We start from the raw sequence: 16,618 nt of genomic DNA, 5'->3' as shown, positions 1-16,618 counted from the left end.
TTATTCTTTTAGTCATTAATATTTATTATCCTTATTATTATTATTATTATTATTATTAGTTTATCATTATTGATATTACTAAAATATTTAAAATAACGATTATTTTGTTAGTTACTCTTATTTTATTAATGCTATAATGAACATAAATATTTTATTATTATTATTATTAATAGTTTATTCTTTGTTTAGTCATTCATATTTATTATCATTAATATAATAAACTAATAATAATGATAATAATTAATTATTATTATTATTTAGTTTATTATCATTATTGATATAACTAACATATTTAAAATAACTATTCTTTTATACTATTGTTATTCTTATGTTATTAATGTTATAAACATAAATATTTTGTTATTATTAATAGTTCATTCTGTTTACTTATTAATATTTATTATCATCAATATAATAAACTAATAATAATAATTACTATTATTATTAGTTTATTGTTATTATTGATATAAATAAAATATTTAAAATAACTATTCTTTTATATTGTTATTTTTATAATTCCATTATTAATGCTATATTAATTAACATAAATATTTTATTATTATTATTAAGTGATTAGTCTTAGTTATTAATATTTATTATCATTAAAGTGATATTTAATTTAATTTTTTAATTATTATTGTTGTTATTATTATTATTATTATTATTAAAGTATCTAAAATAATATTTTGATTTGACCCTTGTGTAACATGCAAAGTGTGCAGTATTGTCTTCTGCGCTCTTAAGGAAATATTACCACTCCGCTCACGCTCCGCTCCGCTCACATGCTCTGTTCAGCACCGAGGCAAGATGTCATGATAGACGTGAGCACAGTCCCAATCTCCAATTTCACCTCCTCTTCTTCCACACTGACAGCTACACTCAGTTGTCATATGAAAATGTCTCTTGGCATCATTCTGACGTATAAATCATTACTATAGCAACCGAGGGAAATCCACCAGATATTGACTATGTATGCGTGTCTCAAAACAGGACCCACAGTTCTCTCTCTCTAGAAGGGTTTGTAGGAACAAGGTACTGGTCAGACCTGCAGGGTAGAAATGAGAGCCGACTGGCGTCGGTCAGACAAAGAAAGTGAGTAGCAATAACTCAGTAGCTGTCTCGCGTGTCTTTGTTTCTCAGTGCAGATAAAGCTTGTTGCTCCTTTGTAGCCCCTGCCGGTGTGGGCCCTCTGTGCTCTGGGGCGCTTTGTAGAGGTGTCAGATGAATCACTGGAGGGCTCTTTTGAAATCTATACTGGACATGGGCAATCCAGGGAAGCGAAACCTGGTGAGAGTGTGAACTGCTGAGCATTCTTTCACTTTCTTCTCACAACTGACGGACTGCAGCTCTTCGGCTTGGTGGTGTTGTGCTCTCTGCGGGAGTGAAGTCTAAACATTTAAACCGCACTGGGACTGTCACTCTGACAACCACATGCTGTACTGTCCATGATGTTCAGCATCTAATAAAGGTAGTCTCTGTTTGACTGCAAGGATGAATAGGCTTTTAGTTTGATCATGTACCCGTGTAAGTTTTCTTGTGGGTTATATGTTACATTACGGATCATTTTACAGTGCAGTTTACATCATTTCTGAGTAATACTAATGAAATGAGTTGGCTGATTGGTTTGTAGTTATGCTTCTGAGTGGCCTGCAATTACTGCAGTTATTGTTATTGCTATAATTTGTCTCTTATTAAAAAGTACCGTGACTGTCTCATGGCGCATTGATAGTATCTGATGTCGATACCATGCTATTTTGATACTGTTGTACTATAATGCTAAATTATTATAATATACATCAATTATTCAATATTCATCATATTAATTCATATAATATTCAATATGTATCTTATTGTTTACAAGGTATCCCATGGTACTTCAAAGAATACCTTGGCAAAAACCATGGTATTGCCATGGTCCTCAGAACATGACACTTTGCTACATGTCCCAAAACATGGTAATGCAATTGTATATGACCTTAAAAATGGGAATACCATGGTACATGTCATAAAACATGGTATTACAATGGTATATTTCCAAAAACATGACATAATCATTGTGTCTTCGTACTGTGTCCTAAACCATGGTATTGCAATTGTACATAACCTAAAACATGACAATAACATGGTATTGTCATGGTATGTGCCCAAAAACATGGTATTGCCATAGTACATGTCCTCAAACTTGATAATACCATGGTATAAGTCTTGTATAGGGATGCACGATATATCGGCCAACATATCGGTTATCGGCTTTCAAAAATAAAGGATTATCGGTTATCGGTATCGGCCAAAATTTTCATATCGGTGCATCCCTAGTCTTGTATACAATGGTAATACCATGTTTTGTCTAAGAAACTGTTATATTAATGTGCAGTATGGTAATGAGAGTATAGTATAGTTGTATAGTTCCTCGGCTTTATTTTTTCTCACAGTGAAGGCTGAATGTTTTGGGAAACTGGTGGTGGACAAGGCCATAGGTCAGAGGGATTGATTAATTCAGTGGGTTTTACAGAAGAGATTGAATGGAAGAGCAGGCGATGCTGTGTGTGTCCCTGCCCCCATCAGAGAGACAGAGACATCTCTAGGCCTGCCTGTTTTAATGACCGCACTATTAAGCCCTCTGAAGAAATCAAACCCTGTCTGTCAGTCTGTTTTCTTCTCAGTTCCTTTCAACAGCATTATTGAGTAGGTTTAAGAAACCATGTCTATTAAAAATGCTAATTTGTTTCACTTTTAATTCGTCTTTTGTTTTGTGGAACTTTTTGATGGACAAGACATGAATGCTTTAGTGGAAAAAAAAAATGCTTTAATAGACTTGGTTTGGTGAAAGCACCTTACATGGTTGTTGCTTGTGTCCCACTGCTTTGTGGTTGTATCCACATATCCAGCATTTCATGCTCTACTGTTATGTCAACATGCAGTGGAATAAAACCTCTTGAATGTTGTAATAGCTTTGTGCATGCGTTTTATTCTCTTGTAGTGCAGCCAAACCTGTGAAACCTAGAAAAAATAAGTAGAATGCTTACATATTAAAAGAAAAAAATTAAATGGAGAGATCCTCAGTCTTGAAACACTTTCATGACCATACATGTAGGGCTGCACGATAAATCGAAATGGAATCGAGATTGCGATTGTCATACGTATCTTTCAGTGAAGCACGGTTCTGTGATCAGCAGTAAATCTCCATCCAAAGGCCAGAGGGCACTCTTGCGCTGAAACTCCAAATACGCCTCGCAGAAAAAACCCAGAACCCCATCGCTGCAGCTGAATAAACAGAAGATTCAACTGCTTTCATTGATTCAACGTGACTAATAAACACACGACCACGGCAATATACGGTTTATCTGAGTTCTTATTATTATAATTTTCATTAAAATAAAGTATATTTATAATGCAATGCCTTTATGATCGCTTAAATACTATGAAATATGTTGCGTGCCTTATTCTGTGTAAGAAGCCACATCATCTCACAGAAGGATTTATTTCAAACACTCGACTGACGTTATGAAGTGATTTTGGAGTAAAAATATGTTATTAAATGTGGTATTTTCACATGCTTTCAGATGGAGCAGCATTTACTTCACAGAGCCTTAGTTCACTGAGAAGCTACGCAAACAGCTGACATTATCGCAAACGATTTCTTCGATTTCTTTTTTTTGCGTAACTTGTCAGGGAACTACGGCTATGTGTAGTAAATTCTGCTCCATCTGAAAGCACGTGATGATGATTTCCTGCTGATTACAGAACCGGCATTACTATCGAAATGCGCATGACAATCGCATTCGATTAATCGTGCAGCCCTACATACATGTGTTTAAGTAAATCCTCTACACACAGCCACATTAAAGCCAAAAGCATGAAAAATGTTGATAAAAATAAAGCAAAAGTTTAATTAAATGTTTGCGCTAATGTTTATGCACTATGCAAATGAGTTATAGACCGAAATGTTCAAAACAGTAATTTTCAGTTTTAGCCTAAATAGTTTTGGAGGGCCGAAATCATTGACTGAAACAGTGACGGTTAATTAGTTTAATTAATTTTTGTGGATACAACATGGATAAACTACCACAGGTAAACATGTCAGCTGTGTGAATGCTAGTTCTGGATTAGCAATAATGATTTTTAATTTTTAATCAATAGTAATATGGCTTCTTGAATGTCAAAATCAACCTTTGTTGATGCGTGAACTTCACTATACATTACTTGTAGTGCTCCTGCCATTCAATAATATCAATAAGCCTTGTGCTTTGTTACTTTTAATATATAAAAAAGTCCCAGCAAAGTTCAAATGCAGTTAATTTATCATGAAATGCAAACAATACATGTGGTTTTGGCTCTCTTTAATGTGGCTGTAGGCTGTAACCACCTCAGTTCAAGCGGCATGTGAACCGATCATCTCTTCCTCTTTACTAATTACAGTAAGAATTAAACATGAATAAACATGTTTGAAAGACACTGTATACTTGTAGTGCTCCTGCCATTCAATAATATCAATAAGCCTTGTGCTTTGTTACTTTTAATATATAAAAAAGTCCCAGCAAAGTTCAAATGCAGTTAATTTATCATGAAATGCAAACAATACATGTGGTTTTGGCTCTCTTTAATGTGGCTGTAGGCTGTAACCACCTCAGTTCAAGCAGCATGTGAACCGATCATCTCTTCCTCTTTACTAATTACAGTAAGAATTAAACATGAATAAACATGTTTGAAAGACACTGTTTACCAATATGTATCATTTCTCTTGTAATAGATCAGATACTGCCAGTGAGCAGTAAAGGGTATTTTGTGCTCCTCTGTAAAATAAATAAATAGTTGCCATTTAAATTACATTTAAAATTAACTCCTCTTTCTCTTAATTTATGTTTACAGTATCTCAAATCACAAAATACAACTATGTGCAGCTATTCTGTCCATTTGAACGACAGCTGAGAGCTTTACATAAATCCTGGTACTGAGATTTATTGACTTCTGTCAGCTTGAAATCATGCCATCTGCAATGGGGAAACTTCTTATGAGGAATGAGACATTTCCAAGAGAACCACCCTCGAAAGATGCAACTTCTGATGGTGCAGATGCCATAGCAACAGGGCCTGGGTAGTGTCTGTGGAGATTATTATGGGATGAGTCATGGCAGAGTGACATGGCAGCTTGTTTGAATGGGTTGAATGAATGCTTGTTTCACAGGCTGTGTGTGTTCTTGTTTTCTCTCCAAGAATCATCCCCATGCATTATGGAATGGGGGATTAAATATGTAACAGGGTTTATCCACAAGGACCAAAGATGATCCGCAGTTTCCCGAGTGACACGAGTGCTAAATAATTTACACAGGGATTTAACGGATGTCACTTTCTCTTTATCGGCTCACCTAAACTTTTCTTGGAGAGGATTTTCTTTTTTATTGTATTGTACATTTTATGAGACTTAAGACAGTTCATCTTTAAAATGTAACAATTTAAAAAGTATTATTATTATTAATAATAATTATTATAATTGATTAAATATTGCAAGCCAGATACTTAAAGAAAACTGAGCTGGAATTAACTTCTGTTAGTTTGACTAAAAAAAGCTATATTTATAGTGCAAAATGACTTTATTTGTTAATGTGCTTTAGAAAGAGACATTTGCTCATTTGCTCTGCTGCTCTTTATTGTTGTTTTAAGTGGGCTAAAAGAAAATAGTCCATTTAATTTCAGCCAGTAGAAAAGAACATTTCCCTTGCTCTTTTGAAATAAAGAGTTCAGTGTTCTGAATTGTATCACAATACAAAGCTGCAGTCAGCAATCCACCAAGACTATTTATATAAACTAAACAGCAAAAATGCACAACCATTAGCACATTAATATATGACATCCTGTGTTTGCATATCCCATGACTGCTCAGTACTCAGCAACTTGGCACAATTTGTGATTATATAGAACAACACTGTTGATTTTGAAGAAACTTGTAACCTTGACAAAGCAAACTTTAGTTGTAGCTTGTAGATTTAGGCAAATCATTTTAATCTTTAAAGCACATTGAGCTGAATATAGGTGCTATATATTCTTGTCTGATGGCAGTTGATCTCAGTAGCTTTAGTTTATAAGCAAAGTTCAGACATGAATAAAGAAGTGTTTAAAAGACACACAAGTGTGTAGATCTTACTGCAGTAATTAAAATGCCCCAGTATCAGATGTCACAAAGGAGGAATGTTCTTGTTCAGAGTGAATCTCTCACAGTGACACAGCATCAGTCAAAGCCTTGCATTCCTGAAAAACATTTTCAAGGTTTTCCAGAATAATTCCTTAGTGTCAGCTCTTGCACATTAGCAGCAAATTATCTAGTGACAGAAAGAGCTCTCTGTTCTGACCTCAAGGTCAAACATGCTTTTGAACCAAATATTTTATGTTCACTCAGTTGTTGTTGTTACAGATAACAAGGCGGTGGATAGTAAGAAAGATAACCATAGAGCATATAGATCAAATCAACAGCAGCACTCTGGTATTTAATTGAAATCTGTACTACCGGTACTTTGAAATACTGGAACTGTGACAGTCTAGCTTTGACTTATTACCAAAGTACTGGTATTTTTGACATCCCTGCTTATACTATTCATTTATTTGGTAAAAGAGACGTGTTTAATAAATTAGTATGCATAGTATAACCCTAGATTTCTCCCTCTGTCTCCCTCTACAGGCTTGGATGAGAGCCAGGCAGCAGTGAGCGGCCACATCCTCCATCAGCGCAGCCATGCCGCCCCCAGCAGACATTGTGAAGGTGGCCATCGAGTGGCCCGGGGCCTTTCCCAAACTTATGGAGATTGACCAGGTCAGTGCCTATGGCTGATTTTATCTTCTGTATATGCATTTACATTCATGTATATGTATCTTACAATAGTGCATATTTGCTTTTTCTCCCAAAAATGTACATTCTGTCATTATTTACTAAGCTTCATGTTGTTTAAAACCCTTTCTTGACATAAAAGGACATTTTCTTGAGCACAGCTGTTGATATCTAAAAAACGCAACACCAAAAAAGACCCCTCAGTCCTTTAATAACTAGTGCTTCACAGAAGAATAAGTAATGTGGGTTTGGAAAAACATGGTGAATAAATAATGATTTGATTTTCCTCTTTGGCTGAACTATTCCTTTAAAATTTGAGGGAGAAGGCCCTGCAGTGAGTGTCTGACTGATGAAGACGATGTGCTATTAAAACAAAGACAAACCTTGCATAAATCACCCTGAAGTTCTTTATTCATCATTTGTCCTTATTCTGAAATTCTTTATTCGTTCTTTGTTGCTATTTACTTGACTCAACCAAACGTTTGATCAAAAGTTGTACAGGCTAATGTCAATGCAGCAGTACTATTGGGTATGAAGAGTGTTTATTAGTTGTAAAGAAATAAGATATATGAGTTCCAACTTCCAAGACTTGAAGAAAAACTTTTTTTGTTAATGTTTTGTTTTGTTTTCCACAGAAAAAGCCTCTCTCAGCCATCATTAAAGAAGTATGTGAGGGGTAAGTAACAAACATTTACATTCACAAACATTTTTTAATATGCATTCACACCTGCAAACTCATCACCTTTCAATGAAATTTGCCATTCTGACATTAAATTGGTGGGGAGGTGAGGGGTGTTATATGAATGTATGTATGTATGTATGTATATAATGAATGTATATTTGATGGACATTTATTTTTATTAAAGTTAAAAAAGTGATTTAGTCAAGAGCAGTGAGAGATTTTCTCTTTTGTTGTATGATTAACATGAATTACAGACAGCAGGAATATTAGACTGCTGTCACTTTAAGAGCTGCCCTGATCCAATATACTGTTACACATGTGTTTTGACACATACAAGTGTTTGATTTTAATTGTTCAAGGCCTATAAAATAACTGTTCAATAATCCCGCACTCTGAGCACTGTCTTCACATGCGCCTCTGATTGCTTTCTCTGATCTTTCGCTGCTGATTGCGTTTCAACGGCTTAAAATCACTTGTTTTTAAACCACAATTCTTAAAAACACATGCAAGCGATAGGTTTTTGTGACCATGTACCACAGCAACGTCACGCTGAGCATGTAACTGAGATAGAGACAATAGAGCTCCGGACATCACGTGACCCATTCTGTTTACACCACCATGCTGGCAGGCAGGGACAGCCGGGAGCGAATATGAAATGAATGGCGCCAGCATGAGTTTCAAGGCAACAGAGTTCACTGCTTACTTTAATTCAAAAGACATAGACCTGTACATAACTTAATAGATTAAGCATAACAGATCCCTATAATGCCCCCGTGGTGCTTTTAACGTGTAGCCTATCAATAAAGGAATGGATAGGTTTCCTGACCTGCAGTATCCTGATATATACAACTACCTCATCAACTTTCCCTCCTAACGTTACTCCGGAGACTCTTTAAAAGCATACAAAAGCCTGGAGGGGTACAAATGGAGGCAATCTAATTTTTTAATGAATATTCAACCTGCTATGTCGTCACTGGAAGGGTAAATCAACTGTGTTGTTAGCTAACGTAATCGACTCTAGCTGTCCTTGTAGGTAGCCAGCATAGCTACATCACTGTGAATACAGTAGACATCATAAATGTCATGAAATCTTACCCGTTTAATCCCAAATGTTGTGTTGGTTATCATGTTTTATTGCAGTGAACCATTTTAGTCGTCTATCGGGATCCTTAGGAATATGATAAAATTATTTCCCCTTTGCTTTATGGGACAATCGCATATATATATATATATATATATATATATAAAAATACGACATTGTGAAAATTGCGACATTGGCGTATTATATATATGAAAATGTGTATTTTTGAATTAAAGATAAGTTATAGATCTAAGATGGGCTGCTTTTGGTGCTTGACACTTTTTTTATTGGTCATTTTGTGTGTTTTACGAATAAGAGTAAGAGAATAAGACTACAAGGTTAAGAAGCTTTCATTTTACTTAAATGTAAATAGTTATTTCTCTATTTTGCAATAAAAGACAGCTTCCCTGAGTGGGTATGAAATTTTTCTGTCCACACTATATATATATATATATATATATATATATATATATATGGGCTGCTTTTGGTGCTTGACACTTTTTTTTTATTGGTCATTTTGTGTGTTTTACGAATAAGATAGACCACAAGGTTGAGAAGCTTACTTAAATTCAAAATGTTTTTTCTCTATTTTGCAATAAAAGACGGCTTCCCTTATTGATCACGTCTCGGGTAGATTGCATGTTTTCTTGCATGGCGGGATGTTGGACTCATGAAAAATAATCTCGTAGTTTGTATTTGCCAAAACTGATTTACCGAAGTGAAAACACGGATGGGATTGGTGTTAGCGTGAGCGCCGCTTAATGGTAAAGCGGGAGCGATCAGCCAGCAGAGGATTCTGCAGCCTTTCTCAAACAGTTATGTTCAGGATTTTCTGACTTACTTAACGAATACTGTGTGAGGGGGCAAGAAACGGGCCAAGGGAGGTCACGTACGGGACACGTAAATTAAACCCAATATACGGGACGTCCCGGCTAATATATATGACGGTTGGCAACCCTAGCTTTCCCCTGCCTGTTCTGGCATCCTGGCGCACAGTAGCTGTCCACCATGTTGAAATAGTAAGGTTTGTAAGGTCTAAATAGTCTGGTTTTAAATCATTGTTGTACAACTGTCGATACCAATGCTCTAGCTCTCTCCTGACTGCCTGCCAAAATGGTGGAGTTTAGAGTGCGTGACGTCAACCTCTGGAGCTCTGTAGTCCAAAATCTCTACCATTTTGACAAATTTCTACCGTTTAATCATGTCTACCGGTATATCGCCACCCCTAATTTTACCTCAGTCTGATAATTAAGTAATGTTTGTAAGTACAGCACTGCTTTGTTTACAGGGGTAGCCACTGTATTTCTGCTGTTCCATAAGTACCACCATTTTGTTCAGACTAATTATATATAATATAAATGGTCATTTATTAGTTTGAATGTGAGGATTACCATTTTATAATGGTTTTTGTTCTGTCAAAACTATTTTGTTTCTTTTCTTTTGTATTTATTATTTTTTTTACAGTTTAGGATATTACCATTGATTACCATGAGCATTGTTGTTGTTGTTTCAAAAGAATGTTGTTATCGTTAACCTTTATTCTAATATAAGAATCTCTAAAAATTATTTCAGCTGTTGATTCCAAGAAATTTACCCCATCACTTTTTTCACCCATGCTGTTTTTGTTACACAGCAACACACATCTCCGTATCTCTGATGATTGTCTGAATTTTCTCTCGTTAGGTGGAACTTGCCAAACCCTGAAACCTTTGCCCTGCAGAATGCTGACTCAACCAACTTCTACATCACTGAAAAGGTTAAATGCAAAATCTGAAAAAGAAGCTGTATTGCTAAGTTCAATAATTAAAAAAATGCCTCATACCAGTGCATAACAATGCCTCTTTTCCTCTCTCTTTTTTTTTTCACAGAATCGCAACAACATCAAAAACGGCTCCATTCTGCGGCTTACTACGTCAGCTGTGAGTAGCACATTTGAGTTTATATATGTATTTTTGGAAACTCTTAAAGGTTTTATCAGCAGGTGGGACCTGCTTTTATCCTCTGAAGCCCTGCCCCGTCCAGCTGGGGCCTGTAATCCTTCAGATGTGAGGGGTGATAGGTTACATTACCAAAGCTTCCTAAAGTGTCAGCAGCTGAGAAACATTCTTGCGTGACCTGTGAAGGCGTAAATGTGCCCAGCTGTCATTATTTTCTCTCTGCCGGTTACGGATTGGCTCTTTGTTATAAAAATTTATTGTCGTTTTGAAGCCGCATTATATTAAAATGAATATTTCATTCAGAAACTGCTGTTCATATGACCCATCTGAATATGCGGCTTGGGAATGATGATATTTAAAGCTGATGTCTGTGACATTTGAAACCGTCCCCTCTAGCATAATGACAACAATGACTGTTTCTCTTCCTGTGATGTTCTGCACCAGCCGCCACTGATATTTAACATTCATCAGTGCTCGGTACAGTTTCAATAGGTTTCACAGAAGAAAGCAATTCTGTAGTGTTCATGATGAAGCATATATTTATAATGCTGTGTTCAGTTACATTTAGTGCAGTCAAAGTGCTTTTTTAAGGTGATCAAAGCAAGTTTAGTTTGAAGAGAAGAGAGATGGAAATCAGATTACAGTTGTTACAAAAAGTATTTGGAATTTTAAGTCACTCCATTAATTAATGTCATTGGTTTGATATTTTGCATATAATGCAGTTGTTATCTGTAAACAAATTATGCTTTTTTAAAATGTTTGTCATTTAAATCAGATCATTTAAAATAATGTAAGTCTTGTCGAATGTGGTCAGAAAAGATTATCCCTGATCACTGAAAACTAATTTTAATGCCACTTCTGCATTGCCCTTAACACAGTGATTGCAATTGAATAAAACTAAAACCATTAAAAAAAATCTATATTTTATTTCAGTTAAAGTTTTTTATTTTTATTTTTTTATTTTGTTTAGTAGTTGCTAAAGCAACGTTTTTAATTTTTCATTAAGTTTAGCTTGATGTATTAAAATAACTTAAATAAAAAGTAATAAAAAACATATTGTTTTTATTAATATTTTATTTTTTGTTTATTATGCTATATAGGTGCCCTTAACACAGTGATTGCAATTGAATAAAACTAAAACCATTAAAAAAAATCTATATTTTATTTCAGTTAAAGTTTTTTATTTTTATTTTTTTATTTTGTTTAGTAGTTGCTAAAGCAACGTTTTTCATTTTTCATTAAGTTTAGCTTGATGTATTAAAATAACTTAAATAAAAAGTAATAAAAAACATATTGTTTTTATTAATATTTTATTTTTTGTTTATTATGCTATATAGACATTTAAAAAAAAAAAATACAAATGACAAAAAATTAACCAAAATAAAAATATGTATGTAAAAATGAAGATATTAAGTAAAAACTCGTACAAAATATGAACGAAAACCTAATCTTTCATCTTTTATTGTCATATAAGTGTGTTAAGTATCCAAATACTTTTTGGGGCCACTGCAAATGCAGAAATGTATAATACATAAACTAACTTTTCATTAATTTGAGTATAACTTGGAGAATAGTTTATATTTAGTCATCTGCATTGAAATGATTAAATTAAAAAAACAAAACATTAACTGACACAATGGCATGATTAATACTTTCTAATGAGGGAATGATTGTGGATTCAGCAAGGCAGTAATTTAGAGAAGTGCAGTTTCGCCTTCTTCCTTGAGTTGTGTGACTAAAAGTCCTGACCTCCTACATGACAATCTGTCACACTCTCATTTACACGCCTATTCTGTGGCCATGGTAACAGGCACAGATGGCCCAGCAGCTGCATGAGCGCATCCAGTCGTCCAGCATGGACATGAAGCTGGACGCTCTGAAGGATCTGGCCAACTCTTCACGAGACATCACCTTTGCTCAGGAGTTCATCAACCTCGACGGCATCTCGCTGCTCACACAGATGGTGGAGAGTGGCACAGAGTAAGTAACTGTTTGTTCCTCTGGCTGCTTTTCCTTCTATCTCTCTGTTACCATTACAGTGCTCTTGATATTCACTCATTTATGTGTCCTCTTAGCAGGGCTTAAGCTATTCAAACCTGAATAAAAACACAGCCAGTGACTTGCACTTGCCTATTCAGATTTCTCTGAAGGAGACTTCAAATCTCAATAAACTAAACTTGTAGATAAACATAATCTACCATTTGGTCAGTAAGATTTATTTATTGATTTTTTTCAAGAAATTGTTACTTTTATTCAGCAAACACATTTATAAGGTTACAAAATATTTCTATGTAAATAAATGCTGTTCTTTGGAACTTTTTATTCATCAAGAATGCTGAAAACAAATTATAGTTTCCGACAAATGTTTTCAACATTGGTAATAAGAAATGTAAGAAATGATTTCTGAAGGATCATGTGGCACTGAAGACTGGAGTAACTTCTTAACGGTAGTGTAGTTTTCTCAGAGAGAACAAAAACAACAGCAACAATTTGGCATTGATAATACATAATGGCCTTTAAACGCAACCCAGCGACACACCTTCCTAAAAAAATAAAATAAAAAATCACTTGCCCTAAAACACAAAACACAATGTGCCATGTAACACAACACAATGTCTCTTTAATCACAACCCAACGTTGTGGCTTCAAACCAAACACAACAAAGTGCAAGGTCCTCAATCACAACACAAGTAACAATGTGCCCTCAAATACAAAACATGCTTTTAATCACATCAAAACACAACAGTGGGCACACAAACACAATGAAACACAGCTGTCCTTAAACTTAGATGTTCTTTAATGTCCTTAAACACAACATGCTCACAGAAACAACACCGTTTGTTGCACTTTGTTGTGTTGTTGTTTTGAGGCCAGTGTTATGCTGTGTCTGACAGCATGTGCTGTTGTGTTTGATCACACTTTGTTGTTTTTGGAGACTCAGTGTTGTGTTGTGATTTAAAACATGATTGAGAGCGCATGTTGTGATTGAGGACACTTTGTAGTGTTTGCACCTTACAACTCAATCACATCAGAGATGCACCATCCAAATAAACTGCAAATATTTTATATCAGACAGGTCTATTAATAATAAATGAAGTGTATACAATTCACTCCCTCCTCCAGTCTCCTCTGTGATATAAAGCAGCCATGTGGCTTGACCATCTCAGTTGAAGGTTAAAGCGGACATAGACTATCTGCTGAGCTGGTGCTTTTTCAACTCATATACGGACGGTCCCATGAGGAGGCCGAGCTCTGCCAGCAGACACAAACCGCCTTAGTAGAGAGACAGAGTACAGAAACATATAGAAGGAGAAAACTGGGACTGGAAAAACTCACTGAGAGGCTGAGTCAAGGAATAATAATGCATTAAAGAAACACAAACGAGGCTAGGAGGAAACAGTATAGGGAAGAAATTATTTTAGGAAAGACAAGGTTGTCTATCAAACTGAATGTTTCCTCTCCAGCTGGTGAACTTCACAGACTTATGCCTTTGATTTCCGTTACATGCTAACCTAATTATGCCTGTTCTTTCTTCATTTGTCAAGGTCGTACTACTCCGATGGCTCTTTTCACACTTCACGTAGTTGTGGAAGAATATTTATCTGAATTGCCTAATACATTCATTTTCTTGCTTGAGCAGAAGTGATTTCCCTCTGGTGCTTTGCCAGTTGAGTGAAATTAGGCTGCCGTCGGGATGTTGGTTTGACTTCACTGAATCAATAGCTGCGTTTTTACTTATCGGAGCTCTGCGCCGCGAGCCGAGGTGTTTCAACATTTTGGTACACTGGAGAGCTGACCATGGAAATCATTTCTATGGGTATGTTTTATATAAAGCAGCTCTGTGTCAACAGCTCCTGACCTCAAAGAGCCTATGTGTGGGTTTCTATGCAGTCCTTTCATACCGTTAAGAATCCAAGTGGACACGCACATGCACACAAATACACACTGTCTCACATTCTTGCCATGAATTCCTGTTAGCCACTGACCAGGCGATGATTATTCAAAAGACTTGAGCATGACAGCACTCTTGAGGGTATGGATCAAGTACTCTGACATCATGGGGCATGAATGTTGCAGACTGTTAGTGGTGTAGTAGCTCTCTCTACTGGTCATGTGCTGCTGTAGCACTTTGTGAAAAAAGTGTAGCACTCAATGAAAAAAAAGTTTTTAAAATGTGATTGAATTTTGGTCATAATTGTAACCAGCATAGCTACATAATTGAAATTTGCACAGTTGATCGATAAGATCCAACTGGAACTTGAAAACACTCAAGTTTGTTGCTTCACATTAAGTGCTATTCATGATTTGCTTTATATTTTCAATAGGAGTCTTCTATTCCCAATAAACTACACTTGTAGATAGACATAAACTACTGTTCAAATTTTAAGGTCAGTAAGATTATTTTTTTTAATAAATTAATACTTTTAATCAGCAAGGACGTCTATAAGGTTACAAAATATTTCTATATAAATAAATGTTGCTATCTTGAACTTTCTATTCATCAGGAATCCTGAAAACAATGTATATCACAGTTTCCACAAAAATACAAAGATGCATAACGGTTTTCAACATTGATAATAAATGCTCTTGAACAGCAATTTAGCATTTTAGAATGATTTCTGAATACACCATGAATAAATGCATTAAATAACACAATATATTTATTAGTTTTTACGGTACTTTCTTATCCTTCACTTAATATAGCAGTACTTTGAAATCTGCGATTTTATAATCACTTACAGTATGTGTTCAGAAATTAGGCTTTGCTGTTTTTTTCCACAGTTGTACCACTTACATATGTACAAGTGTGCAAGCATATGAATGAGCAATATTATTAAAAAAATTATTTCTTGAACAGCAATCTGAAAAACACAGATTGGCAATCTTAGCAATCCAAAAACACATCTCTTCCATCTTTATTTGACCCTAACACTAGCACTCTCTATTCTAATTCCATGCTTAAAAAAACTTGCCCCTTTTAGACTTGCACTCTATTCATTTACTAACTGCTTGTTTTCTTAAAAAAAAAAAAAACTAACACTAGCTTCTCTAATTTTTTTTGTATTCTATCTATTTGTTTTCTTTTTATTTATTATACAATTAACAAAAGCAAAAAAGGCCTCTAACATTAGCTTGCTCTATTCTTTTTCTATTCGATCCGTTTTCTTTTTATTTATTATATAATTAAAAATACCTTGCTACGTGTACTGCATTAAGCTAACTGAGACTTGTTATAGCACTTGCATGTCATTGCTCATTTGTTGATTTTGATTGTTTCCATTGTCCTCATTTGTAAGTCGATTTGGATAAAAGCGTCTGCTAAATGACTAAATGTAAATGTAAAAAAAAAAAGCCTTTTGACAAGTTCTACATATTTTGTTGAATTTTTTACATGTCATCTTCCAAGCGGGAAAACAATCCTGATCATGTGACTATTTACGCCAGCCATGTAAACGTTTTTTCAAGACAGTCTGCACTTTCGTTTGTAGTTGACAACTGCGTAAAATACATCAACAGCCCATTCAATCTGTAGACCAGGGGTCACCACACTCGGTCCTGGAGGGCCGGTGTCCTGCAGAGTTTAGCTCCGACCCTAATCAAACACACCTGAACCAGCTAATCAAGGTCTTGTTTGGTATACTTGAAACTTCAAGGCAGGCGTTTGAGGCAAGTTGGAGCTAAACTCTGCAGGACAGCGGCCCCCCAGGACCGAGTGTGGTGACCCCTGCTGTAGACCAAATTACACTCTCAGAAAAAAAGGTACAAAAGCTGTCACTGCGGTGCTATATTTTCAAAAAGGTACAAAAGCTGTCACTGCGGTGCTATATTTTCAAAAAGGTACAAAAGCTGTCACTGCGGTGCTATATTTTCAAAAAGGTACACCTTTTGTCAGTGTTTTGGACTTGTTTTTTCTTGTGTTACCCCTGTCTTTGTTCCTGAACTATACTGCTATACTGAACTGCAGTGGAAATGCAAACCGTGCCGGGCCGAACCGTGTCGTGCCGTACTGAGCCGTGCCGAGCCGAGTCGTACCATGCAGTGGAAAAGCGTCACTAGTTTAGCCCTGAGAGGGTTCCAGTCCCCGAGTTTAGCCCAGAG

At 35.5% G+C, this 16,618-nt stretch overlaps 1 protein-coding gene across 8 annotated transcripts in view; it reads left to right on the top strand.

Annotated features, from left to right (window-relative positions):
- The window catches only part of LOC107556334 (engulfment and cell motility protein 1-like), a 109,010-nt gene that overhangs the window by 35,645 nt on the left and 56,747 nt on the right, over positions 1-16,618 (top strand). For 6 of the 8 annotated variants that reach the window (XM_016239421.1, XM_016239426.1, XM_016239422.1 and 3 more), the window contains exons 2-6: positions 6,673-6,804; positions 7,455-7,495; positions 10,266-10,338; positions 10,451-10,501; positions 12,330-12,499. In XM_016239421.1, coding sequence (XP_016094907.1) covers positions 6,727-6,804; positions 7,455-7,495; positions 10,266-10,338; positions 10,451-10,501; positions 12,330-12,499 — 413 coding nt within the window. In that variant the 5' untranslated portion in view covers positions 6,673-6,726. Of the gene's footprint in view, positions 1-6,664; positions 6,805-7,454; positions 7,496-10,152; positions 10,157-10,265; positions 10,339-10,450; positions 10,502-12,329; positions 12,500-16,618 lie in introns of those variants that run through there. The other 2 variants (XM_016239419.1, XM_016239425.1) reach the window with 2 other exon arrangements.

This window comes from Sinocyclocheilus grahami, unplaced genomic scaffold, assembly GCF_001515645.1.
Source record: "Sinocyclocheilus grahami isolate Dianchi unplaced genomic scaffold, SAMN03320097.WGS_v1.1 scaffold565.1, whole genome shotgun sequence".
Classification (NCBI taxonomy): Eukaryota; Metazoa; Chordata; class Actinopteri; order Cypriniformes; family Cyprinidae; genus Sinocyclocheilus; species Sinocyclocheilus grahami.
The sequence above is the reverse complement of the archived record's forward strand: the minus strand, read 5'-3'. Positions and strand labels throughout refer to the sequence as shown.